General features: G+C 40.9%; 1 protein-coding gene across 1 annotated transcript in view; it reads left to right on the top strand.

Moving 5' to 3' along the window:
• The window catches only part of TUBGCP3 (tubulin gamma complex component 3), an 83,128-nt gene that overhangs the window by 52,362 nt on the left and 4,263 nt on the right, over positions 1-26,503 (top strand). The window contains exons 15-20 of the mRNA XM_044779681.2: positions 665-800; positions 1,893-1,961; positions 5,626-5,761; positions 15,530-15,618; positions 15,752-15,883; positions 20,479-20,619. Coding sequence (XP_044635616.1) covers positions 665-800; positions 1,893-1,961; positions 5,626-5,761; positions 15,530-15,618; positions 15,752-15,883; positions 20,479-20,619 — 703 coding nt within the window. The remainder of the gene's footprint in view (positions 1-664; positions 801-1,892; positions 1,962-5,625; positions 5,762-15,529; positions 15,619-15,751; positions 15,884-20,478; positions 20,620-26,503) is intronic.

Below are 26,503 nucleotides of genomic sequence, written 5' to 3'. Positions count from 1 at the left end.
TCTCAAAGACTTGATTTAACTTTTAAAAGGGGAACGTCGTCAGTCTTTAGCTCGTTGCCTCAGATTTGTTCGAGGAAGCTGGTGCTGTAGGGCCTCGTTTACCTGTGCCTGCCTGCTGCTTTCCTGCTGTAGAGCCCTACACTTAGTGTTGGGCTGTGCTCTTAACTCGGCCAGCTCTCCGTCACAGAAAGGTTCGCTTCATATTAGAAACCCCGATGTTAATAAACCTCAGGAAGCGTTTGCTGATGCTGCCGTAGGTTTTCACTTTCAGAGCTGTGACGCCCACGTATCCTGCTGTTTCGGTTGAATGAAGACCTCTCCTCCCATTGGGTCTGTGTAGGAAGTTGCAATAGTTCATGCTACTAGAGGCTGGTTTTAAGTTTGAAAACTTTATTCGTTAACATGTATGGCACATTTAAGTATTTCTAATTTAAGCTGAATCAAAATTAATTTTTTTGAGATTTTTAAAGAAATGTTTTGCTTCCCAGAACACTTAGTGAAATCCTATTTATAGTTAATTCTGTGAAACTTTTGTTACCATGTTGTATGTGTTCCATTTGTGTTTTTAGTTTTTAAAATTTGAACTCTTTTTATAATCTTGCTTTTACAAAACTCGTTAAGACTTCAAATAACATTTTCTTTTATTTTTAAAAATTCTGTTAAGACCAGAGCTTGTCCGTCCAGCCACCACTTTGTATCAACACAACTTGACTGGAATTCTTGAGACGGCTGTCAGAGCCACCAACGCCCAGTTTGACAGCCCTGAGATCCTCAAGCGACTGGACGTGAGGCTGCTGGAGGTACTGCGCCTCTAGGCTTGGCACCCGGCCGTGGGCTTCCCTGGGCCCTGTGCATTCTCTCAAGTGTTTCCGTGTTGTATAAGGCACTGGTTGAGTCTCCTGGGTCAGAGTCGTTACTGGACGGCTGGGCAGCTGGAATCCCCGCTCTGTTGCCTGCTGTGGTGTGATCCTAGACAGGTCACTGTACCTCTGAGCCTCACTGGATCTCAGTTCTCACCTACAAAGGGGCCCTCACAGGGCGAGTGGGCGGAGGTCTGCAACACTGGCCACAGCGCTTGCTAGCACGTTGTGGGTGCTTAGCAAACCATAGTTTCTGTTAGTGTAACGTTGATATCACAGAGATGGTATGTAATAATAGTACTTATTAAAGTAGATGTGTTTAGTTTCAGTTTGAGGGAAGATGGCTTTTCTTAGAGGCATGAGTATCAGAAACGTCATACACTGTTTGCTTAATTATGGTGAAGGGCCATTAGCAGAACCTGTTGGGTTTTTCTAAATGCTGACTTTTAAGGATTTGGAACATAAAAGGCAGTAGAATTTTGTCATTAAAAATGGTGATGAATTGGGGCCGGCCCCGGGGCCGAGAGGTTACGTTCGTGCGCTCCGCTGCAGGCGGCCCAGTGTTTCGTTGGTTCGAATCCTAGGCGCGGACATGGCACTGCTCATCAAACCACGTTGAGGCAGCGTCCCACATACCACAACTAGAAGGACCCACAACAAAGAACATAATACAACTATGTACCCGGGGGGCTTTGGGGAGAAAAAGGAAAAAAAATAAAATCTTTAAAAAAAAAAAAAAAAAGGTGATGAATTTTAAATGGATTTTTACAATTTTCATTCAAAAATATGCCATTTATTCCAAAATATTTGTAGAGCACCAACCACGTGCCTGTCATTCTCCAAATGCTGAGGCTGTGGAGACTGGCACAAAGATGCAGTTCTCCGCTCTCATGTAGCTAACACTCAAAACTGTTGCATGGTTTTTAAAAATTGGTCTTCATTTTACTGCCTTTTCTTGGAAGATTAGACTGATTCTTCAGCAATAAGCTTAACACTGGTGGGAAGTCCTACAGTTGTTTGTTTCGCTCTTAGGTGTCTCCAGGTGACACAGGGTGGGATGTCTTCAGCCTGGATTACCACGTTGACGGACCGATCGCAACTGTAAGATCCTTCTGGATGTTCTGTGTTAGTCATGGCTGTTTCGATGGCAACATTCTTCTCTAAGAACTTCTAATTAGCATGATCACTTGGCATCTGGGGTACACTCACTGAATGAATTCTCAGGCCACAATTGTATGTGTGTTTTAAATAATCATGAATAAGTGCTGAAATCCTCGATTATTCTAAGAATCTTAAAAATATCATTTGTTCTATCATAAGTTTCAGCATGTACTTAGTAAATGGATTATTCATTTTGTTTCATTATTCTTAGATGCTAGCATCTAATTTAGGATAATTTGAAAGGAACTATAAAGTGTATTTTAGGGGAATCGTATTTTTACTACTTGGATAAAATTTGATATTTAGTATTCATTTAAGATGGTGAGAAAATAGCTGTACTTTGTTCATAGTGGTTTTACCATGTTTGAAACAAACATGCTATTTCAGTTAACAGTTGCCAGATCATACAAGTTGTCTTTATGTGTCTGCAGTTCAAGTGCCCTTCTCACGTGCTCATTTTTTCTTTATTTAGACCTGAGTTCTCCTTGACCAAGATGCCTCTTTGAACTTACTTCAGTCATTTTTATATCTGAAGTATTCAAGGGCATGCATTTCTTTTAATTATTGGGAGAAATATTTTGTTCTGAAGTAATGTAATTTGGCTCTAAAATTCTTCCTTAGCGGTTCTAGTAGGACTGACTCCACGGCTCCTCCTGCCTCTCGAGGTGGAAGGCACATCCCCGCTAGGGAGCCTGTGCCACGGCAGTCCTCTGCTCTCTTCACTTCTGGGTTAACAGCTTTGCTCTGGACAGATGGCTCTGTCATGTCTGCTGTGAAATGGTAGCTACTGGTGCAGGTTTTTTTACACATAAATTCCCAATGTTTAAACTTTACCCGATCAAAACTACCACATTTTAAAGGCATAACTATTCTCTAATTGTCATATGCAAATTAGCTTTTCATCTTGACTTATATCCTAAACAGTTTTAAATGATTATAATGTACAAAACAAGATATTTTAACAAATTATTTAAATTAGGAACTTCCATATTTTCTACCTTGTTAATGTTGGTAGTTACATATTACTTCTTTCATACTGTGAAGGATACCACAGTAAAGGCACTTTGTTGCTCATTTCACAGAATGTAAGTGCCTTGAGCAATGAGCATGGTCTCTGCATATGATTACTTCTTGTGATATTGCAGATCTTCCTGGGTGTGTCTGAGTCAGCATTCATCCTTGTGCATAAACAATTGATTGTGCAATGTTACATTTTTAAAATTGTTTGATTTTTTTTTAAAGCTCTAGTAGAAAGAGTCAAAAGTTTGTATCGTAGATTTATTTTAAAAAAGAAATTTAGGCTAGATCCCTGTCAATGGCTAATAGCTGTCAGTTTGTATGCCCACTCCAGTGGGTTGATGGTACAGTCTGAGAGGCTGAATTGGGAAGGAGAAAAGGGTCTCATAATTGACAAGCAGGATCTGCCAGGGAAATCGTATGAGAAGAGATCTCCTGTACACCTGGTCTTGGTCGTTCCAGCCTTAGCTTATATCCTGGGTTGGTATATTTTCAGCTAAATGGCTCTATCTGTAGCCATATTGTACAGCTACAGGTATTCGGACTAATTTTAGAAATTGAAATAACTTTTAGTTATCAGAGATGAAATTTCATGCTGTATACAGAAGTTACTAGAAAGATAAAAAGAGGACTTTAAAAATAACTTTGAGTCAAATTTTATGGATTTTTCTGCTTTTTCCCTGTTTAATTTACCCTTTTATCTCTGTTCCCTTTGTATTCTCATTGAGATTGTCATTTTTATACACAATTTAATTATAATGGGTACATAGTTAAATAATTGTACCTTATGTAATATAGTATCACTTTAGCTTCTTACTAATTCTTTGAAGAAAGATATGGAAAGATTATCATTAATCTTCTCATTTTGACAATGGGCAGGATAAAATCCATTTGTATCTATCACTGATCTCACTGTTAGATGAGGTATCAGAAGCTTGTTTGTTTAGTATTTCTTTGAACTTTATTCTACAGTGAGTGATGAACTGAAAGACCATATACATAGCAAAACTAAAATGTGGAGGATGCTTTCCCTATATAAATACAGTGAAATATGCATGTCTTTCTCTTAAACAGTTTATATTTCTAAAGAATTGTGATTAAACTCTATTTTTGTAGATCAGGTCGTGTTAAATGTGCTCTGGCAGCTTGGTACTCAAGAACCCCAATAAGATATCATATGTTTAGCAAAAAATCCTTGAATTTATTTGTAAAATTGTTTAATCTGGTATCCTTTATTTCTATAATAGCAAGAATGTTAATAATGTGGGCAGCACAGCAAAATGGATAATCTCTGAAACATTCATAGTTGATTTCGGAGTCCCTTCAAAGCCACTCCTAACCACTTTTGTTTAGACATGTAATCGCCAGTTACTATTGAGCACCTACCAAATACTGGCACAAAAAGGCACACAGAAGAACAAACAGATAGTCCTTGTAACAGGTGAGCAGTGCCAAGAGTGTACGAAATAAGAAGCAAGGTAAAGCAGCCTACAGTTGAGTGCTAAGATTGTAAGCATCAAGCGTGAACGTCCTAAGTGTCTGAAGAAGAGGGAGACTGCTGAGACAGGGAAAGCATGGAAAGTGACAGTTGATTTGGGCAGGAGAGAAGGGTGAATAGGGCGTGGGGCACTGTGAGAGTAATGTGAGCGAAGGCCTAAGAATGTGGACAGGCAGGGCGCAGGGGTGAGAGCCAGCTCTGCAAGAGCAGAGCAGGTCTTCTGGGTACCCCGTCCAGCCCTGCTGAGGGGGCGCAGGCTCTGTTCCCATCGGCTGCTTCCAGTTCTCTGCACTGTGAGGTGAACACTGGAGACACGCAGATGGCTCTCTGCTCGAGGCATCTAGAAAAGGATGAAAATGTGCCAATGTTGTGTCACAAATGTGTTTGGCTACAGTCTGCAGAAAACCCTGTTACCTTTGTACTTATAATTTTAGAAAATGATTTGTGGTTTATCTGACATTCACATTTAACTGGGCGTCCTGTATTTTTTTGTGTTAAACCTGGCCACCGTGGGAGGGAGGGAGGCATGGAAGGCAGTCGCTGCCCACGCGGCTCGTCCTCCCTGCTTGTGAAGCTGTCCGTTTGCATGAGTTGGTCTTCAGGAGCAACAAGCACTGTTAAAATAACCTGGGGACCTCTTTTTAGACTGGAGCTTCTAGGCCCGCCTTCCATGAGATTCACTTCTCCCCAGGGGGTTCGGGTAGAAAACATTGCTGCACATTGGAGTTGAGGTTAAGAGCCTACGTTTTAGACTAGGTCTAGTCTGGGGTTCAGAGTCCCGATGCCTGTTTACTGGCTGTGTGCCCACAGGCCCGTTTCCCTGTCTGTAAAATGAGTGTAACAATATCTACTGCTCTTATTGTGAGTTTACTGGCCCTACTGCTTGGATGTAAATAGTCAGCCTAGTTGTTGTGACACAGTGTACTTTCCTAAGATGTACCAGATTATATTTGTTGCTTACATACTGCTTAGAATTTATTGGAATTGATTGTGTATTTTCTGGCCTTTTTGTTTGGAAAAAAGATTGAGACGTACACTGGGAGGCTGCTCATGTCACAGAGTGCTGTCACTGTCTTCTGTTCTTTTCAGGTGTTCACTCGAGAGTGCATGAGCCACTACCTAAGAGTGTTTAACTTCCTTTGGAGGGCTAAGCGGATGGAATACATCCTTACTGACATCCGAAAGGGCCATATGTGCAACGCGAAGCTCCTGAGAAACATGCCAGGTAAACCCGTCCAAAGGCGGGCCGGGTGAGCTGCGTCCCCGCCTCGCGGGTGCTCACAGCAGCTTCACAGGGAATGAAATGTGCTTCAAGTATTCGAACTGAAAAGTGATTCATGATGTGCTTTTGGATTTGGCTTTTGTGAAAAGTCTCATTTAAAATACTGCTTATCTTGACTTCTGTGCAAATCAGAAAAAAAATTGAGTCAAGTTAGATTTTTTTAGACCGTGAAATTTCTTTTAGAATCACATTTGTTTTTCACTCTAGTGTTCATATATGTACTGTAATTTTTTAGAAAAATTAAGTTTTAAGGAACGACAGCTGTTTAATCTGGCTCATTTAAAATTCACTTAATGTTTTAATGAAAGTCTGTTTGGGAATTGCTTTAATGTTTTGTTTTGGTTAATAAACTAAGACATGGAAATATTTTATAATATTATTTTACAGTTAAAAGCTATAGAAAAATTCTCAGGCCAGACAGGTTTATTTTAATGTTATAAATATTGAATGACTTCAATTATGAATACTTTTGAAATCTTTATATTGAAATTGATTTGGTCAAAACCTTTGAGAAAGTATTTCAACAAATATGTCTCTAAAGAAGAACTAAGCTGTTGTACGCTTGATCCTTTGATTGGTGGAGTAATTATTAGAAAAGGAACGGTCGTTTGAAGAAAGGCGTACGTGACCTCTACTTGTGTGCCAGGTCGAGGCTGATCCTGGAGCAGCTCCCAGAGCTCCAGAATGATGACGCCCAGCAGGCGGGGCATGGTGGGCACTGGCGCGTGTTGACACGTGGAATGAGCAGTTTCACTGGGCGTCCGTGCTTTTGGTGCTCCCAGCAGGTCTTTTCAGCTGGGTCGTGGTATCTTGTGCTCCTGGACTTATAGAAAGTTAACAGCAGGGAACCTCTGAAATGGCTGAGAAGGAAGTGAGAGGGAATGTTTTCTTCAGATACTGTAGTGGTGTGGACAGAGCATACTGCCTTCAGCCTCTGCTTTCTGGTGAATACGGGCTGCCTGTTGAAGGGAGGCAGGAAGGCAGGAATCGTTGGTCCCTGAGAGAAGCTCACCCTGCCTCCTGGCCCTGTGTCTGTCTCTCTTTCCCATTCTGTCATGAGTCTTTCTTGTGTAGTCGCGGGCCACTGCCTGGTTTCCTGGCTTGCACCTGTGAGTTCTCGGTTTCCCTGTGGTGCTCCTGCCCCAGCAGCCTTCGTAATGTGAGTGAGTGGAGCAGTCCTAGCTGTCAGTCTCTGTGCCAGCGTCTTTCTTACTGTCTGATTTAGGTCCGTTCACTCTGTTGCAAATACTTTGTCATTGTGTCACTCTTCTCTTTTCACAATAAACATCTGTATTTTTTTTATTTTTAGCCCTTGGAAATCTGAGCTTCCTAACAATTTTAAGTATAGCTGGCCGTGAAACATTTTCTGATGTGAACATCAGCTTAGCAATGTCTATGTGAATTTGCTTTTCTCTTGTCTTGAAGAAACAGCATTGAGTTTTGTTTTCTACTTGAGGATAACTCATTTGTTTGATCAGTTTTCTATGCATGGGAAAATATATTTTTGTGAAATTAGTAACTTTAACATAACTGATCCTATTATGTGGAGTTTAGTTTCATCTTTTTTCACTGATCCTTTTCCCTTTTTATTAAAACTTCTAAAGTATTTTTAATAGCATGCTATTGCCTTGTGTACGTACCATTTTATCTTTTTTCTTTGGTTGGACATGCATGTAGTTCTTTTTTTAACTTTTTCCACTAGCAAATAATGCTGTAAGGTTTTTGTAAATATATATTTATGTGCCTCTGAATATTTCTTTAGAATAGATGAATTGGAAATGGAATTGCTGGGCTAACAGGTCTGAATTTTAGTTTCACTTTATACTTACTAATACTTGGCATTTATATTTTAACTAGTTGGTGCGTATTGTCAGATTACCTTTCAGGAAGGTTGTGCTGGTTTAGTTTACATACCCATGAGCACAGCTCTCGCTTGCTTGAAAGTTGTCTGCATTACTGGTGTTTTGGCTAACATTGGGTAGTGCCTTCAAACAAATTGTCAATTTGATAGGTGAAAATAGAAGTTCATTTTAATGTTTTCAATGCTTTTATATTGCTGAATGTAAACACTTTTTTTTTTTTTGCCATTTATTTATTTTTTTCAGGAAATTGTTTTTTTGCCCATGTTTCTGTTGGAGTGTAGTGTTCTTACCTTCAGTTTGTTAGGAAGTGTTTTAAAGTTGTTGATGGCCAGGCAACTTAATGAGCAGAAATCAACCAGCTAGTTAGTTTTGTTATCGTAGCAAATTTAGAAATGTCCCACCAACCGTAAATCTGAGTCAAACATGTAGAAAGATTCCATAAAGTGCTCCTCTCAACCTTTGGAGTTCTTCACAAACGCACAGTGTGTATAGCATCAATAATTGTCACCCCAGATGTCATTTTAATAGTGTTCACCAAAATAAGTTGTTTGCAATTAATAGTTATTCTCGAAAATGATTTGCTTAGGACAAGGGGTTTTGATAACGGTCTCCTAAGACATTTGTATGTGTTTTTATCTATTTGCTATTCATCTGGACAACAAATAATTGTTGATACTAAAATGGTGCAAAAGTTTCTTTCCAGTTGTATGGAATATTTTTTGTTAGATTTAATTACTCTAAAAAGTATCGCTATTAGTGGCAACTGAATTTGTATTTGAAATAACATTTAACAAAAAGAAATAGAGAAATACAAGTAAATGAGCTTGTATTCTTTCTCAGCCTTTGTGTATTGGGAGGAGGGGGTGAATGGAGGTTCCCCTCCCCATAAGAGTGGTGTTGAAATAATCTCCTTTTTGGTCCTTATTAGAAATAAAATTGAATGTGGTTGAGGCAGGAGAGGTGGTCCGCTCCCTTACAGGTGAGGTGTCCCCACAGGACTCTTAGGGCATTTTGCCAGTTTAATTGGCAGATGTTTTTCTTTCTTGGTGATTATTATGATAACGATTCATCTTACAATTGACTGTTGTAGACTTAGTGAAATGATAACTTAAAAGATGAGTAGACATTTTTCTCTTAAAAAGTTTCTTCTTGTGCACTTCATTTTCGTATATATGGACGAGTGAGCAGTCCTCAGTAGTTAACACATTTATAAAAAGTTTTCTCTGCCAGACTTCAGGCTGAGTGGTTAGCTGTCAGCACAGATGCCGGGCTGTGTTGCCTGGTTAGTTCCACTTCGCCAGCAGCAGCTGTCTGGCCTCAGTGGGGTTCCTGATCCTCTGCCTCAGTTTCCTTGTCTGGGCTGGGTATGGTGACAGCATTCCCTCCTGGGTGGTCAGGATGGAATCTGTGTAAAGACCAGTGCAGCCTCGGGAAGTCGTCATGACCCCCTGCCTGGTGATAGAGTTGCAGGAGGAGCTGAGCAGTGATGAGACCTTCCGCAGGAGCTGTGAAAACTCCCGGTTCTCATCAGCGTCCGTGAGTCCTTGGTCTTGAGAAATAAATCAGATGCGCGCTTTGACAAAGTCACTTTTAAACATAGTAGCATCAGTTCTAAGTACAGGTTGAAGGAGGGGAGTTTGGAATTGTAAAGAAACTATTTTAGAGAAAGAAGCTTTTATAATTTTTGACGACACTCAGCACTATTTATGGTGCATCTCCAGATGAGCAGAGCTTCTGGCTGAAAATGCCTAAACCACATGGTCAAGCCTGTAAGAGACCTTTGTGTTTTTAAATCAACCTTGAAGTTCTTTCAACAGCCCTTAGAGGGCAGTAAAGAATTACAAATGAATCCAACACTTAGAGCCTAAATATGCTAAAGGCAAGAATGATCGTTTTTGATATTGTATATAAAACTGTCCACTGTTAAGTTGACCAAGTGGGAGAGGAACTGTATTTATATATTTGTTGGACCTCAGTGCAAATGTTGCTTTGCTTTTGGGGTTCTTAGGATTACTTGTCAGCACAGATGCCGGGCTGATCCACAAATAACAGTTATTTGAGGGTCAACCATAAAAACCTAAGTACTTATGTTTTAAATGTATTTTCAAGGTGCTGGGTAAAGAGATTCAAGCGGTGTTTCAGGTGTAAGTTGTATTTTTTAGGAATTAAAGGACCATGCTGTACCTTGTGAATTTGCTCTGCTTATGAATTGGGTCCTAGTCTGTTGTAGGAGCCTTAACCAGGCAGTGAGAGGTCTGCAATGCTTGAAGCATATCGCTGTTGACTGGTTTCTCACATGGGAAGAGAAAGACTTGTGGTGTTAGAGGGATTCACATTCATTATGTGGATTATTCTGTCAGGCGCCTGTCAACAGTCAGTGTCCTCATAGCAGCAGCCGTAGGTCTCTTCACTCTTGGAGGCTTTATTTTACAAGAATGCCATTAAAGACACGGTCCTCTATCCTCATTTTAGGCACAAGAAAAGATGATTGTTCTAGAGAGAAAATATATTATTTGGTATTGCTTTAAGACTATAAAAGAAAAGAACATGTATCTTAACATTGTTGCTAAATTTGCCTTGGTCATGGGAACATTTTGAAAAGGACGTGAATTTAACTAGTTAAGGCATAGGTGAGTGCAGACTATCTACTTTCATTTTGAGGATTGAGATCACTCGTTCAATAAATAATTATTAAGGGCCTACTTTGTGCTGCCTGTTCTTGGTATCCAGTGATGGATATGACGGACAAGGTCCCTGTCATCAAGAAGTTCGTTGCCTATTAGGGCAAGATAGACATTTTAACAAGAACTTAAAATACACCGTGATAAGCTGTTTGATATGAGAAAGACCAGGTGCTGTAGGAACATGAGAAGGAGACACCTGACAGACGTGGGTAGGACAAAGAAGGCTTCCCAGAGGCAGTGACGTCCAGGTTGGCATCTAGAGATGAGCATGTTGATCAAGGGAAGAGTGTGGGAGTAGGGGGTGGGGCAGGGGTCTTCTCAGAATAGCATATTTGGAAATAGGGTGAGCAGATGAGGCTAGAAAGCGAAGCAGGGACCAGGTCTTGAGGTTTTGTGTGGGTCAGCTTGACTACATGGCAGTGGGAGAGGAGTGATATGCTGAGAATTGTGTTTCTGAAAGCCCCTCTGGCATCATTGAGCAAAATGGATCTGAGGGGTGAGATTGGAGAATAGAGACTGTCAGTTGTAATCTTGTGTGAGGGATGCCATTGGCCTTGGTGAGCACAGCAGCCGTGAGGCTGGGGAGAGGGTGGATTTGAGACACCTGGGAGCAGGACTGGTGATTGAGTATGCGTAGATGAGGAGGAATGGAGTTAGGGTGGAAGTCTGGGTCTCTGACTTGAGGAGCTGGTGGATGGTGGTGTCGTTCACCAGGCCGGGGAGCAGTGGAGGAGGAGCACGTTTAGGGGTCATGCTTCCGTTTCAGACACATTGATTTGAGATGTTTTTAAGGAAATATGCAATGCATCTGGTTCACTTGATCTGAAGGCCAAGACAGATCTGAACTAGAGATAAAGCTTAGACGTCATTAGCTTAGGTGATATTTGAAGCTGTGGCATTGATGAGGTTTGCCTAGAAATAGAGGGAGAAGAGAAAAGGTTTTGGAGCAAAGGGAAGTGGAACAACCTCCTAAAGCAGATGAGGAGGAACAACCAGAAAGGTGGGCAGAGCACTGGGAGAAGGTAGTTTCTCTGAAGCCAAGGGAAGCAATATTTCAGGGAGGAGGGAATGATCAAATATGACACAGCTGCAGAAAATCAGTAAGGTGAAGACTGAACACTGTTCCTAACAGTCAGGTGAGGGCGACTTGGCTAGGGCAGGTCTGTGGCGCTGACTGCAGTGAGAAGGCAACGGGTACCATGGGCGACAGCCACTCAGCACAGAAGAAGCAGGGGTGGCCGGAGAGCTTGTTTGTTTAAAGAGTCGTTTAAATGCTGATGGGAAGAAGGAAGGAGAGGCTGACAAGCCTGGAGGGAAAGTGAGAGAGGAAGAGGACATTCCGAGCCTGAAATTGGGGGGCCGTTAGCCTTAAAGCTGTGCTGGTGATGCATGTGTGGGCTTGGTGGCCAGAAGGTGGAGAGGCGCCAGCGGATGGTTGCCCTCCTTCGTGGTGGAGGAGGGAGGAGAGAGAATGGAGAGAAGGCAAGGATCCAGGATTCAAGGATGATGATGGCTGAAAACAGCTGTTGGAGAGTAAAGGAGAGAAAATAAAGGGTTTGCAGGCAGCGTGGAGGACTAGCTGAGGTTGAATGCTGTGAATTTTAGGTTGACACCAACATTGCAGGATGATTTTTTTGCAGATGTTTTTGTTTTGTGTCATTCAGTTGCATTTTCTTTTCCAAATGTGGGTGACATTAAAGAATCCACAAGATTAATCAGTAGTGGAGAAATTGTGTGCTCAGGTAAATCAGAGAATATAACATAGAGTTAATGATTCAGTCACTATACATCTATTATCAGGCTGTCTTAATGCTAGAGAAAAATTCCTGGATTATGAAGGAGTTCAAAAATGAAACGTAAAAATGTTAGCAAAAATGCATGACGTGCTAGTAGATTAATCCATCTGTTCTCCAGGTGCTGTGGGCTGGCTGTCAGTGTAACTCCAGTGGGAAACTCTAGGGAGACCCAAGAAATGCAGGCTAAAAAGAGCCACAAAAACTTGAGTTTTCGTGGAATTGAGTTTCTTCCATTGTGTGTAGAAAGTTGACTTGGAGCTAGACGATGGAGAGCAGCCCCAGAAAACTTTTTATGCTTTTCTTTTTTTTTCAGGGATTCCTCTCTTAGATTCTCTCTCTTCTGGATGTACCCTCCAAGAAACTTTTTGTTTCTTTCTTTCTTGTTTTTTTTTTTTTTTTTTAAAGATTGGTACCTGGGCTAACAACTGTTGCCAGTCTTTTTTTTTTCTTCTGCTTTATCTCCCCAAACCCCCCTGGACACAGTTGTATATCCTAGTTACATGTCCTTCCAGTTGTGGGATGTGGGACGCCGCCTCAACGCGGCCGGATGAGCGGTGCCATGTCCGTGCCCAGGATCCGAACCCTGGGCCGCCGCAGCGGAGCGCGCGAACCTAACCACTTGGCCATGGAGCCGGCCCCTATGCTTTTCTAATAAATATAGAGTCCTCCACACAAACAGACATTTTTCCACAGCAGACATACAGATGGCCAATAGGCACATGAAAAGATGCTCAATATCACTAATCATCAGAGAAATGCAAATCAAAACTACACTTAGATACCATCTTATACCCATTAGAATGGCTATAGTCACCAAGACAAATAACAACAAATGTTGGAGAGGTTGTGGAGAAAAGGAAACCCTCATCCACTGCTGGTGGGAATGCAAACTGGTGCAGCCACTATGGAAAACAGTATGGAGAGTTCTCAAAAAACTAAAAACAGAAATACCATATCACCCAGCTATCTCACTACTGGGTATTTACCCAAAGAACTGGAAATCAACAATTCAAAGAGGCTTATGCACCCCTGTGTTCAGCACAGCATTGTTCACAATAGCCAAGACGTGGAAGCAACCTAAGTGCCCATCGACTCATGACTGGATAAAGAAGGGGCAGTATATATATATACAATGGAATACTACTCAGGCATAAAAAAAGACAAAGTGATCCCATTTGCAACCACATGGATGAAGCTTGAGGGCATCATGTTAAGCGAAATAAGCCAGACAGAGAAAGACAAACACCATATGATTTCACTTATATGTGGAATATAAACAAACTTACAGACCAAGAGAATAAATTGTTGGTTACCAGGGGAAGGGAGGTGTAGGGTAGGCACTAGGGGTGAAGGGGCGTATGTATATGGTGTATGACAAATAATAGTGTACAACTGAAATCTCACTGTGTTATAAGCTGTTATGACCACAATAAAAAAAATTTAATAAAAAGGAAAGTCCAGGTCAGAAGTCTCTATAGCACGGAACAGAGAGATTGTAAGGACAAATAAATTACCACCATTACCACCATAACAATCAATCAATCAGTCAATCAATAAATGGTCCTCCAGAGAGAGTGCTGAGAGTAGTCCACTTGTTTGCTAAGTTGTCTCTCAGGAGTGTGTGATGAAAGCTACAGGTTTGTCAGTGATGCCAGAGTTTGGTAGGGAAATGTCAGGGTGGCTAGGTGTAAACTGTAGTTGTCCCACAGGCTGGCCAGTCAGCCAACGACGCCACTGTGAATATGTATAAAGCAGTGCATTTTTGGAAACACTCAGTGTGCTAGAGACAGTGGATGTCATAGTGAGACCTGAGTATCATTATGTGTCATTTGTAAAGACATTACTCAGTTTGTTTCTCGATGAAAAAGTCCACCAGAATTCTATGATAAAATTGAGAACATTAAAAAAAAATGAACCCTCCACAAATGGTATGTAGACTATTTCATATAACTTGGATTGCCACACTACAAAGAGCTCAAGTCACACCCGGGAAGGACCCTGAGAGCAGTGTGTTGTGCGTGCCTGCATGCATGTTGATTGTTTTCAGAATATGCAGCCTGTTCTCCAGGGAAGACTGCTGCTCCAGCCCTGGCCAAACCCAAATAGAGAAGCTTCCTTAAACCATAACACCGATGGGTATCAGTTAAAACAGCGTTTTATTATACTCTTTCTACATTGGAAAGTAATTTTAGTTCAACAGGCTATGAGTATTAGGTTAGATTTCTTAGCCCTCTTTGATAGTTTTAACAGGGAAGAGTACATTCTTCATTCTAAGCTTAGAAATCAAATGTAAAGTGTATAACCTGTTCTTTGGATGAATATTTACCATATTCATGGATTACAGATGCCTGACATGTGGAAGGCATCAGGTGGATTTTGGAGCATGTGCTAAGCTGCTGAGGTGGCCGTGCTGTTTTCCCTGGCCAACCGGAACGTGTTAAAAACAGCAAAATCCCCACTGTGTCACTTTAATCCTTAACTTGAAGAAGGGAATGTTTAAAAATTATGTATTACCACTATTATTTTTTTCATATCTGTTTATATATCTCACTTCCTCATTACTCTCTTAAGAAGGGACAAACATTTTCTCGAATAAATGCATGCAGCAACAAATTATTTACCTAGGTAGGTAATTAAAGGCATTTGGAGCAGTAACAAAAACATGTCGTCTGACCCACGTTAAAGATCTCCCCGTAGTCATTCCTCCAGTGGCCCATCTCCGGTCACTCGGGTACAGTAGTGTCCCGTAATACTCTGGTGGAGTCTTTGAATGGAAAACTACAAGTGTGAGCAGAGCACGGCTGCTCCATGGTGAACTTCAAGCCTGTTGATGGCTTTCTAATCTCATGAAGGAGAGAGGCTGAGGCTGAGCTCAGGCTCCCCTCCCTCCAAGATTCATGTTTCTCCTAGGTGACAAGGTCACATTTGGGTCCTTAAGGAAATGTCAGTTTTGTCTCCAGATAGCTAGGGAATAGTAAATGTTTCATGCACAGTAGCCAGACTAATTGTAAAGAAGCCATAAAATTGAGCTTATGTTTATTCAAGAGATTGCATTATTATAATTACTTTACTAGTTTTTCTATTTAATTTTCAAATACAATCATTTCATTTTTTGCCATTTCTTATTAGGTCCTTATATTTTGTAAAATAATATAATACTGCTTGAGTAGATAGCTAAATCTTTGTGTAGCTTGAATGGCACAGGAATTGATTATGGAAAGGTTGTTTGCTGTTTTAAAGGGTCAAGAGTTAAAGCTAGTGATTCTGTTTTTTAAAGGTAGACTGCAGATACATGGGAGGGAGAGCATTGTGTTGGTTTTACGTGTGCTCCCAGTGGTGTCTAACATCAGTTCTCTGGCTCTCTTGCAGAGTTCTCTGGGGTGCTGCATCACTGCCACATTCTGGCGTCTGAGATGGTCCATTTCATTCATCAGATGCAGTATTACATTACATTTGAGGTACCTTCCCATCATCTATTGATTTTAGTTTAAATAAGTCATGCCTTCTGCTTTTGTGTGGTGCATTTTGTAGAAGACCCTGTACTGGGAAGAACGTGACTTTATCCCTAAGTTTCACGTTATTGTTTCTCAGGTGCTAGAATGTTCCTGGGATGAACTTTGGAACAAAGTGCAGCAGGCCCAAGACTTGGACCATATCATTGCAGCACATGAGGTGTTCCTGGACACCATCATCTCCCGGTGTCTGCTGGACACCGACTCCAGGGTAAGACTGACGTGTTGTTTAGAAACAAGAAGCAACAATAATAGTCTTCTTTCCTTGGATTCCTGTCAAATGGGGCATCTTAGAAATTGCCTGATGCCCACATTTGTTGAGACAAGTTTATTTGTTATTTGATCTTCCAGGAACACTGATTCTGAACAGAATTGGAACAATAGTGCTGAAACAAGAACATGCTCTAAAATGGGTATAAAAATGGTAAAGGGTATGAGAACACTCGTTTATTTCCTAGATGTAATAATAGTGTCTTCTTGTGGTTGTTGAAAAGAGAAGAGTTAATCCTGAGTGATGCTTTTGAGTTACGGAGGGGTAACATCTGAGCACAGTGAACCAAGCAAAGTGCCGTAAGGACAGAACGAGCGGTGGGGGCCTGTCCGGAGGTGCAGGAGAACGCAGCCTCCAGGCTGCACGTGCGTTTCCTCCCGGGGATGGCGACCTGCTCTGCTCTCCGTCCCGTCTTCATGAAGACGGCACCAGCTGCGAGGGTTAGAACGTCGGTGTCTGTGCAGGTGAACCTGAAGCTTCCTGGGCCCACACTTCTTTCCTTTAAGCCCTGTTGTCAAAGTTGCATGGTCCATGTTGCAAGTCTTCCTGGAGTTTTGATTTATTCAAAGATCTAGGGAAACAAGGAACACACTGCTTTCACTTGAAACAAGTATATTGTGAAGTAGGAGGCAAAATTTCAAGTACATTTTTGACATTAAATGTGCAACTTCAGAGAAGTTTTAGGCTTGCAGAGGGCTGCTTTGGACTAAACCTCCACTCTCTTCAAGGGTCCTTCTGTGGGAAATGCACCGCTTGAAAGGGCTTTAATTTTGTCTGCATTTTTAGTATATCTGGTTAGTCAGCCATGGCTAGGAAAACAGATATTTTGATATGCCAAATTTCATTATTAAAGAATTAGCGGTCATGTGTGTTAAAAAATCGCTCAGATCAAAGATGCTTCTATATAGAATATTTTTATAAATAATTTGAAATAATGGCACAAGAGTAATTTAAAATACTTTGAGTGTAATTAGTAATTTAAGAAATGCACATCTCAAGCCTTTTAGCCTCTATTGCTATTACTTAACCTCATCCTTATCAGGCTGAGATCACAGAAAGTTTGTGCATTGTCTGTCAGTGACACATTTATTGTTCAGTAGTTGTAGATGAGTGTCCTGATACACTCTCGGATGAGTCGAGGTTGTAACAGCTAGGACATTGTTCCTGGACTCGAGGCCTTTGCTGCCATGTGTGTGCTGAGTGTCCTAGTCAGTACAGGGACTCTGCAGGCAGATGGACCGAGGTCTCAGTTCAACTTCACAGCTTGTGCCCCAGTGTTCTTGTGTTTTAAAAGGGCATGATACTCTTCTCTGTAGATTTGTGAGAATTAAATTATGTAATTCACATAAACTGTTTATCATAGTGCCTGGTACCTAAGTGTTAGTTGCTACTGTTTTTAAACAATTAAAAGTCACTGTCTTGTGTATATGCTTGACAGAGAGATTTATGAGAGATTTAGTGCTTTTCGGAAAATGTGTGAACTACTGAGGTTATACCCACACTGAAATCGGATTAATTGTGGCAAATAAGGAGAACTCAGTTGATAACATAGGAGTTTTAACCCACTTAGATAGATGAAAATTCTGTATGAAACGAGTTAAATAGTCATTCTTCTTGCCTCTGGAAGATTTCCACCGATATGAACAGAGTCCAAGGAGAAAATATTTTTGCCTATAGCAAGGTTTTCATGTGATAATGGAAGGTTTACATGAGTTTGTCTCTACTGACTTCACTGAGGGAGTCATTATGCTAAAGGCTTTCTAATCATTTCTGAAATGGTCCCTTGGCTGATGGTTTTGCTTTTAATTTGATGGTTTGTTTAAAATGACCACTAGAGATGTTTTTGTTTTTTAAGAAACTCAATATATATAACAGATTAAAACAGTCTGTTCTTGGCATGAATTGTATATTTTTATTATACCACTTAGTAAGAAAAACAAGGCTGTTTGATACACATAATTTTGAAGGTGGAGGTTGTGGGATGACAGTTGTACGTTGTGTGTACATTTTTGTAATTTGTGTTTGTGCGTTGTTGAGAAAAATGTCAAATTGCAGTGAACTGTTGCAAACTGACATCACCACAGAATGCACTTTTGTACTTGTCCTGTATGAACAGATTGCTAAAAGGGGCCCATAGCACCCTTACCTTGAAGTAAGCAGCAGAAAATCACCACATAGATTGTTCCAAAAATAACTTTTTATTTGACCACAATAAAAAACAAATTAGAGGAAATAAATCTTTATTAAAAACAAAAAATTAGACCATCTCCATCTTTTGCTTTACTTTTTTGTCATAAAAATAAGACCCCTCCAAGAGAACAAACCACTTTCAGGATGAGCACAGTGTTTACTGTATGAATCCCAGGGTCTCCGTTGTAACCAGAGGAGCAGCTTTACCTGCGCGGCTGCTTCTATCAGCAAATCAGTGTGCGTGCGTCATCCTTTCCCACAGTGCATTGTAGTAAATGAAGGAAAACGTGAATTGTTCATTTTGTGATATCTGCGTTCTCTTGAGTTAGGTTATTCCGGGAGCCATTTAGCAAATACTAGTGAGTTTTGTTTCCCTGAAGAGTCAGATGTTAGCTCAACTGCTAATGGTGCTGCCACAACGAGGTGAACCAGATCTGAACTCCCATATTGCGCCCCTTCGGAAAGGGGGAGTGTTTTAGCAGACAAGGTCGCCCTCAGGTGATGGGGATGGGAATGGCGCAGGTGTCTTCACTGCTCTTCAGTTGTCTTCAACAGCGGAGTTAGGCCAAGGTCTCTGTTTCTCCCCAAATCAGCTTGGTTGTGTCTTCCCATCTGTGAACTGGAGCCTCTCCAATTATCTAGGTTTCTTTTATGTTGCTCAATAAAGTTATATCATTTTTCTCCCGTAAACATCTTACACATCTTTTGTTAGATTATTACTACCTTTGTGGAATTTGGCTGGTCTATAGGAGTGCTATTAATTTCTTTATTTTGATCTTTTATCCATTTTTTATTCCAAAATTTTCTAGATCTGCTTATCCTATCTTTTTTTTTTTTTGGAGGAAGATTAGCCCTGAGCTAACATCTGCTGCCAATCCTTGTTTTTGTTGAGGAAGACTGGCCCTGAGCTAACATCCATGCCCATCTGCCTCTACTTTATGTATATGTGGGACACCTGGCACAGAACTGGCAAACCCCAGGCCGCCGAAGTGGAGTGCACGAACTTAACCACTGTGCCACCAGGCCAGCCCCTAGATCCTATTTTTTACAAGGAAAAACGGTTTTGTTTCTTTCTTTCCACAGGGTATGCCTTCTGCTGCTTTTTCTTGCGTTAGGGTGTTAGCTAAGTTGACTGGGAGCTCAGGTGAGACTCCTCACCTTATTCCCGAGATTAAGGATCTGTTTTCTTATTTTGCCATTAACTGTGGTGTTTGCCAAGACATCTGATAGGACCTTTCTCAAATTGAGTAGGTCCCTTAGAATACTAGTTTGTACTCGAAACTAGTACTAGTTTACATGTTTTATATAAATTGTGAGTGGGTGTTACATTTTAACACGATTTTTTTCTTGAACTATTGAAATTATCTTTTTTCCCCCCAAAATTGTTAACGGACTTTTAAAAAATCTAAGATGGCAGAGGATGGAGTTAATCCTCCTCTTCAGTTGTGGCACACTGCTGACCATGCCCACAGAAGTCCTCTGGTGGTTGTTGGGTTTAACGGTAACCTCTTCACCAACTCTGCAGTTCCCCGCCGCTTCCCCACGGCTGGCACCAGTGTCAGTGTGTTTGCTGTCCCACCGTAGGTATATATATGGTATTTTGAATGGATATATTTTATGTTGACATAAATGATTTTCTGCTGTAGATCTCATTCTGTTTCCTTCTTGTTTCTGTGCCACACTAAGAGAACAAATAACTAAAATATGGTAGATTTATACTGAAGAATACTCTGCAACACTCATAAGAAATGAACTAGAAATATGTACTGTGACATTGATATGTTTTCAAAACATGTAGAGTTTTTCTCCCAGTGTTAAACCATCCTTTCATTCCTGGTATAAAATATGATACCCCGTTTTTTTAAAACCTTGCTGGATTTTTAAAAATATTTTATTAAGAATTTCCTTTCTCATATTCTCCATGTCTGGTTTTGGTTTGTGTCACCAAAAGAAAAAAAATTGAGGTGCTTTCCTTTCCTTTCTAATCCTTGGAATAATTCCCCCCCGGCCCAGCTGCTCACTGCTAGCTTTGGCATGTGGGCCAGCGCTTGGGGTTTGTGAGGTTGGTGTGAGCTCTGGTGGTGATGTGTGTGGAGGGCTTGTTGCTGTTGCTCTTGCAGCACAGCTCCCTGCTCTCCGAGGGCCTGGTGCAGTGCCTGCTGCCTGGTGGTGCTCCGTGAGGGTCTGATAATGAGTCAGTGAACGACGAGTGAGCACTGACAATGTGAGTTGATATCTTGTTTTGTAGTATCTTTTTACTAATTATCAATATTCTATTTGAAAAACATAGTAATAAGCATAATGAAGTCTGTTGATAAAAAGAAAAACATTTCCTTTCTCTTTAGGCACTTTTAAACCAGCTTAGAGCCGTGTTTGATCAAATTATTGAACTTCAGAACGCTCAAGATGCAATCTACAGAGCTGCTCTAGAAGAACTGCAGAGACGATTACAGTTTGAAGAGAAAAAGAAACAGCGTGAAATTGAGGTATGGTTTTTATACCGGTGGATTTATTAATTTAAATAATAAACTTACTGCCACAGTAATCACAAATGTAACAAGTAGCTTTCCTGCGGAAATATTCACAAAGCTGAGGCTGTGTTCCCATCTACATCTGGAGCCCTGAGGAGGTACTGACTTTTAAACGGAGTGGTCACCATCACTATCATCATCATGTTTTACAAAACAAAGACACCAGTGTTCCCTTGCCACGTTTCATTAGTAAATGTTGAGGTGTCTGTGTTGGTGTCTCTGCCGCGTGGCAGCCTGACACTGCCTCACTCTGCTATCTGAAGCTGAGGGGTGCACATATACACATGGGAACCAAATTTCCGCACCTGTGGCTGTTTTCAGTGACCCTGCCAAAGTATTTCATGTCTTCCATGACCTCGAATTACAAAGATTTATTGAGCAAGTTTGGTGTTTTATGGGATTTCTCGTATTTGATATAATCTTTTTAATCTTTTACTTTTTCAAGTTGCTTATTCCTGGGGTGGTGACAGATTTTTCAGTTAATATAGTTTGTTTAGTTTTCTTTTTGAGTATTCCCTTAAAATTTGTGTTAGAGGGTCATATTTAGGTTGGAAAATTCACAACCAGTTAGAGCACAAGTTGTTTCTTCAGGAGATTTTGGAAATAGGTATAGCACTTACTCCATTTGTATTGCCAAGAGCAGTTGCTTCTGATTCTGACATGTCGGAGTTTGTGACGCAGAGACTCCTGGCCCATGCCCTGGCACGCCTCGGTACCGGGCAGACTGAAGATTCGACCCCGACTGTAACTCAGTGGCTTTGTGTCTCTAGGTGACTTGACTTCTCTAAGATGTAGTGTCCTGATTTGTAAAATGGGAGTGAGTTACTTACGTGTGGTGAGGTATGCCAGTTATTTAGCGTTTAGTAAGTATTCAATAAGTGCCAACCACTGCTGTGATTTTTAAAACTGCCCACATGCCCCAGAGAATCTGCCCTTCTGGAGGAAATCTGCAAAAACTAGTCCTTAGAATTGTCACACTCTGAGAATAGCATGGCAGCCAGCTGTGTGGGAGTTGATGGTTCCCTCTCCAGACTGTTAACCGTCCGTGCTGGAGTGGAACAGATCTACATAATAAGTCAGGTTTATTCAGTGTATTTTATTCAGATATGCTTAGGGCTACGGTAGGAGATCTAAAAGCTGAAACTGTATCTGAGAAGTCATTTAAATTCAGTAGGCAAAATAATTTATGAAGCGGTCATTTAGACCTAAGGTCCACTGAAGTTTTAAAGAGTTTATGCAGAAGACTCAGAGAAAGGTTTCAGAACCCTCCTGCGAGGATGCTGCGCTGGAGTCAGCCCTGCCTGCTTCACTGTCAGCATTTTGTCCTTTCTTTCTCTCGTGCTGCTGTTGGGCAGAGGGTTCCTAAGGGTCCTCTTCCTCCTCCAGTCCTCTGCTTGCTTTCCACTTTTCTCTTCAGAACTCCTACATTTATGATGATACTTCCAATGCAAATTTAGGATTAAAGGGCTTTTCTTTTTTTCTTTTAATATGTTAGACATTGGAAATCTTTGTTTCTAACAGCTTCCTCCATTGTTATCTGACTACACTTACCCCCACACACTGTACACACACCTGTCTTAGAGCGAGAGTCGTGGTACTGCCCCCAACAGTGTAGCAACAGTGTGGTTAGTGAGCAGTGTGTCCCACTCGGTGTGTGCATGAGATTCTACGTCGTAATGCCCCTGGGAATGGTTACTCCCGTGAGGTCATGCCAACTCAGTACACAGGTGAATTGATCTCATTTTTGCTTTTAGTTTTTAGGGATAGCTTTTAGTTATAAAACAAAGTTGGATTTAATTATGTAAAATAGCTACTTGTTTCCAAAGTCAAATCTACAAAACAAAGCATTTAGACAAGTCTGGCTTTTGTTGCTCTTCACTCTGTACGAGTCTCTGTCGTGAACGTGGGTGTAAAGCCCAGGAGAATATCGCCAAGCTGTGATATATTGAAGGATGGGCCTTTACCAATGAGTTCCAGGTTGTTCCAAGAGTGCAGAGCTCTTCTGTCATTCTAGTAGAAATGTTACAATTTACCACAGTTATAGACTGAAGGAGAAAGATTTTGTGATCGTCTCAATAGATAAAGTAATTTAATTCCAAGGAAAATCTGGTAAGTCTTGTCTGAGATATCTACAATGAAGCATCATACTTAGTGGTGTGGATGGATTGTGGGGCGAGATGCTGTCCCCACTTTATTCAGTGTTGCCCTGCGGGCCAGCCAGTGTTGTAAACCAAGAAAAAGAAATACAAAGTGAGAGAAAGAAAGAAAGCTGTCTTTTTCCCTTTTTTTTTTTTTTTTGGCAAAATTCATGATTGTTGACATAGAAAATCTAAAATAATCTTTAGGTAAATTACCAGAATTAAGAAGTGAATTTATGAAGGTAGCAGAAAACAAGGTCACTATGCAAAAATCAATTATATTTCTTCCTATCAGCAACAAACATAATGAAGTTTTAAGAGACATGCCATTAAAAGAAGATTAAAATGTAATAAAACATATGCAAGACCTCTATACAGAAAACTGTAAAACAGGGCCTGGCAGCCTGAGGTTTGCAGACCAGATTTGCTGCCTGTCGGTCTCTGTAGACAGTGTCGCTGGGACAGCCGGGCCTGCTCGTTCCCCTGTCTGTGCTGGCTCTGTGCTGCAGCGGTGGAGCTGAGTGATGTGGCAGAGACCTTAGGGCTCCCAGATCCTAAAATACTTGCTTTCTGGTCCTTTACAAAAAAAAATTTGCTGACTACTGCCTCCCCGAGAGATGTTAAAGGACCCCTAAATAAATAGAGGAATATATGGTGTTCATGGATCCCACTTCTAATTCCAACAGTTTGTGTTTTTGGGGGGATAGAAAATGATAAACTAATTCTAAAATCTATGTGGAAATACATAAGGCCTAGCATAGTGAAGAGAATATTGAACAAGAACAGAATTAGAGGATATGCATTTATAATTGAGTATACATATACGCTCAAGACTTCCAATATAATTACAGTAATTAACAGTGCTGGCTCACGGGGGACAAGCCAGTGGAGCAGAATAACGTCCAAGAAACAGCCCCACACGGTTAGAGTCATCAATTCTTCATCGAGGTGGCCCTGAGGACAGTGGGGAATAGAGCATCAGTCAGCGGGGTTAGGTAACTGTGTCTTGACCCTACCACCCACCCCATACACACACATACAAACAGCCACCGTGAGGTGGTTGTAAATCTGAACATGAAGGTAAAATGCTGGAGCTTGTAGAAGGCAACTTAAGAATAACTATAAAATAAGTTAAAAATGAATCATTCTCTTACAATTAGTAATGTCTGTTTATCAAAGACACCCTTAAGAACATGAAAAAGCAAGCCTATAGCATGGGAGAAGATATTTATGTACACGTAAGTGACAGCTGGTAAGTGACCAGAATGTATAAAGAGCTCTCAGGAATCGATAAGATAACTCCTTTCAAAATAGGCCTCAAATTTATGAAAAGGTACTCACCCTCAGTAGTCCTCAGGTAAATGAAGGTTAAAAACCCCCAGTGATATGCATTACATCCCCAAGAGAATGAGTAAAATTTTGAAGTGGACAACAGTAAATGTTGATGAGGATGTGAAAAATTGAGAACTGCTATACCCTGCTGGTAGAGGAGAAGCTGTTAACGGCCGCTTGGGAGTGCTGGCTGGCAGTTGACTAAAGCTGAATTTGACGATACTCTGACCCAGCCTGTCCACTCCTACGTACATACTCAACAGGAATGCATTCTTAGACACTGCAGACATCATACCTTGTAGCTGGGTACCTCTGAGAGGGGAAAGTGGTTGTGACAGGAAGGGCCCGAGATGTTCTTCTGGGGCCCTGGTAACGTCTTGTCTCTTCATCTAGATGGTGGTGCTTGGTCTGTTCATCTCGTGACAGTTTTTCATGCTTGTCCACTTAGGATTCTGGTACTTCTTTGTATGTATTATACTACAGTAAAGTAGTATATTTAAAAAATTTGTTTAAAAAATAAAAGTTTGGTAGGAGAAGAAGAGATAGGAAGTAATATAAATTTTGTAATTTCATCAACTTTAAAAACCCAACATCAAAAAATGTGTTTTAAAGCTCATAAAGCAAATAAAACAGGTATAAGTATATTAAAAGATATAAACATGAAAGTAATGTCTTTTAATGTCAGGGAGCAAAAAAGAAGGAGGACACTAATCATTATTGCTCTGATTAGGCTGTCAATGCCATCTAAAGTAAAAAATGATGAAAATGGTAAGTTTTGTGAAGCTGTAGTTATAAAGTTATGCACTAGAACATAAATATAAATCTTCCAGATTATCAGAAGAAACAAAGACTATGTAGTGAAAGATTACCATCCTCAAGTAAATCAGAAAACATTTCATATATATATGACAGAACCAAGACCAGACGTACTGTCTTATCAATAAAGGTAACTGAGCTGAACCCACCTGCTGAAAGAAGAGGACTCTCAGTGAGAGACACCGTTTGGTTGGTCCCCTTGGTAAGTGGGTTGGATTACCTGTGGTGGAGGCTGGCTCGTTGTCTGGGAAGACGTGCCGGTTGCGAAGTTCTGGTGTAGAAGAGACACTTGGAACAGGGTGATGTAGAAAGTGTGAAGAGAAAAGAGTGGACAAGGCACACTAAGGAGGTGAAGTTCTTCAAAGGAAAGTAGGCTACAGATAGGGCAAAAAGCAGTAAACCAGGTGAGGGTGCCTCGTGACAATGACAGGTGCAAATCATGAGGACCGAAACAGTCTAGTATCAATAGTCATAAAATGAAGAGTAGGAACTACAGGAAAAGTGGATCAAAACACGTCACTGTTAGAAGTATAATTCAGTTTCTCTCAGACCACAAGAGCTCAGACGCACAGAAATGACTAGGACGTGATGATGAAACTCCATCCTCCTCAGTGCTTATGTTAATACACTAGAGAGAAAGTAAGTAAACTAGACGCCCCACTTGACGCTAGGAAGGCAACCGTGAAATGCCCCTGAGGGGCCGGAGGCGATATCTGGTGGTGACAAGAGCAGAAGTTAGTGAAGCGGAAGACAGAACAAAGGGGCTAGTAAGATCCAAGACCAGCTTCTTTTGGGGTATAAGGGATGGTGGGGAAATAAGCTATTAACTAGCCCAAGAGATAACGGGAGGAGAAAGCACAAACGTACAGAATAAGTGAGGAAAAAACCATATATGATTTTGCTCAGTTTTATGCAAATAAACCTACATACTTGAGGGAAATGATTTTCTATACATTTCCAAAATGGACCCCCGAAGAGAAAACAGATTCTGAACAGAACAGCTACCAAACCAGAAGTAAAGTTGTTGCGTAGTCTGCCGCCTGAAAGGGGCCGGGTTGACAGTACCGAGAAACCCCGCCAACCTTCCAGCAGTGATGAGCTTGAGTGCTCAGTGACTGTCCCAAGTCGTAGAAGAGGAAAGCTCCCAAATTCTGCTTGTGAAGGTGACACCAAAATACAAGAAGAAAGACCAGCTCTGGGTTATAGAGATTGAGAGAAAAAGTCTTACGTAGAATGTCAGTGGAAAATATTTAACAGAATATTTAAAGAATAATGGACCAGTACTGGGGTTTATTTCAGGAATACAAAGGGGGAGGAAATCTATTAATGTAATCTAGTATGTTAACTGATAAAAGGGAAAGAATCTTATGATAATTCCTATATATGCTGGCTGAAAAGGCATTTAGTGAAATTCACCACTGATTGAGAACAAGAGTAGACATAGATGGATATTTCTCCACTACAAAAAAATACGTCATGCTTGGGGGAGATAGTAGGAAGCATTCGCACTGAAGTAGAGAGTGACTGTGAGGTTTAAGGGGTGCCACTACCTT

This window comes from Equus asinus, chromosome 11 (genome assembly GCF_041296235.1).
Source record: "Equus asinus isolate D_3611 breed Donkey chromosome 11, EquAss-T2T_v2, whole genome shotgun sequence".
Lineage (NCBI taxonomy): Eukaryota > Metazoa > Chordata > Mammalia > Perissodactyla > Equidae > Equus > Equus asinus.
The sequence above is the reverse complement of the archived record's forward strand: the minus strand, read 5'-3'. Positions and strand labels throughout refer to the sequence as shown.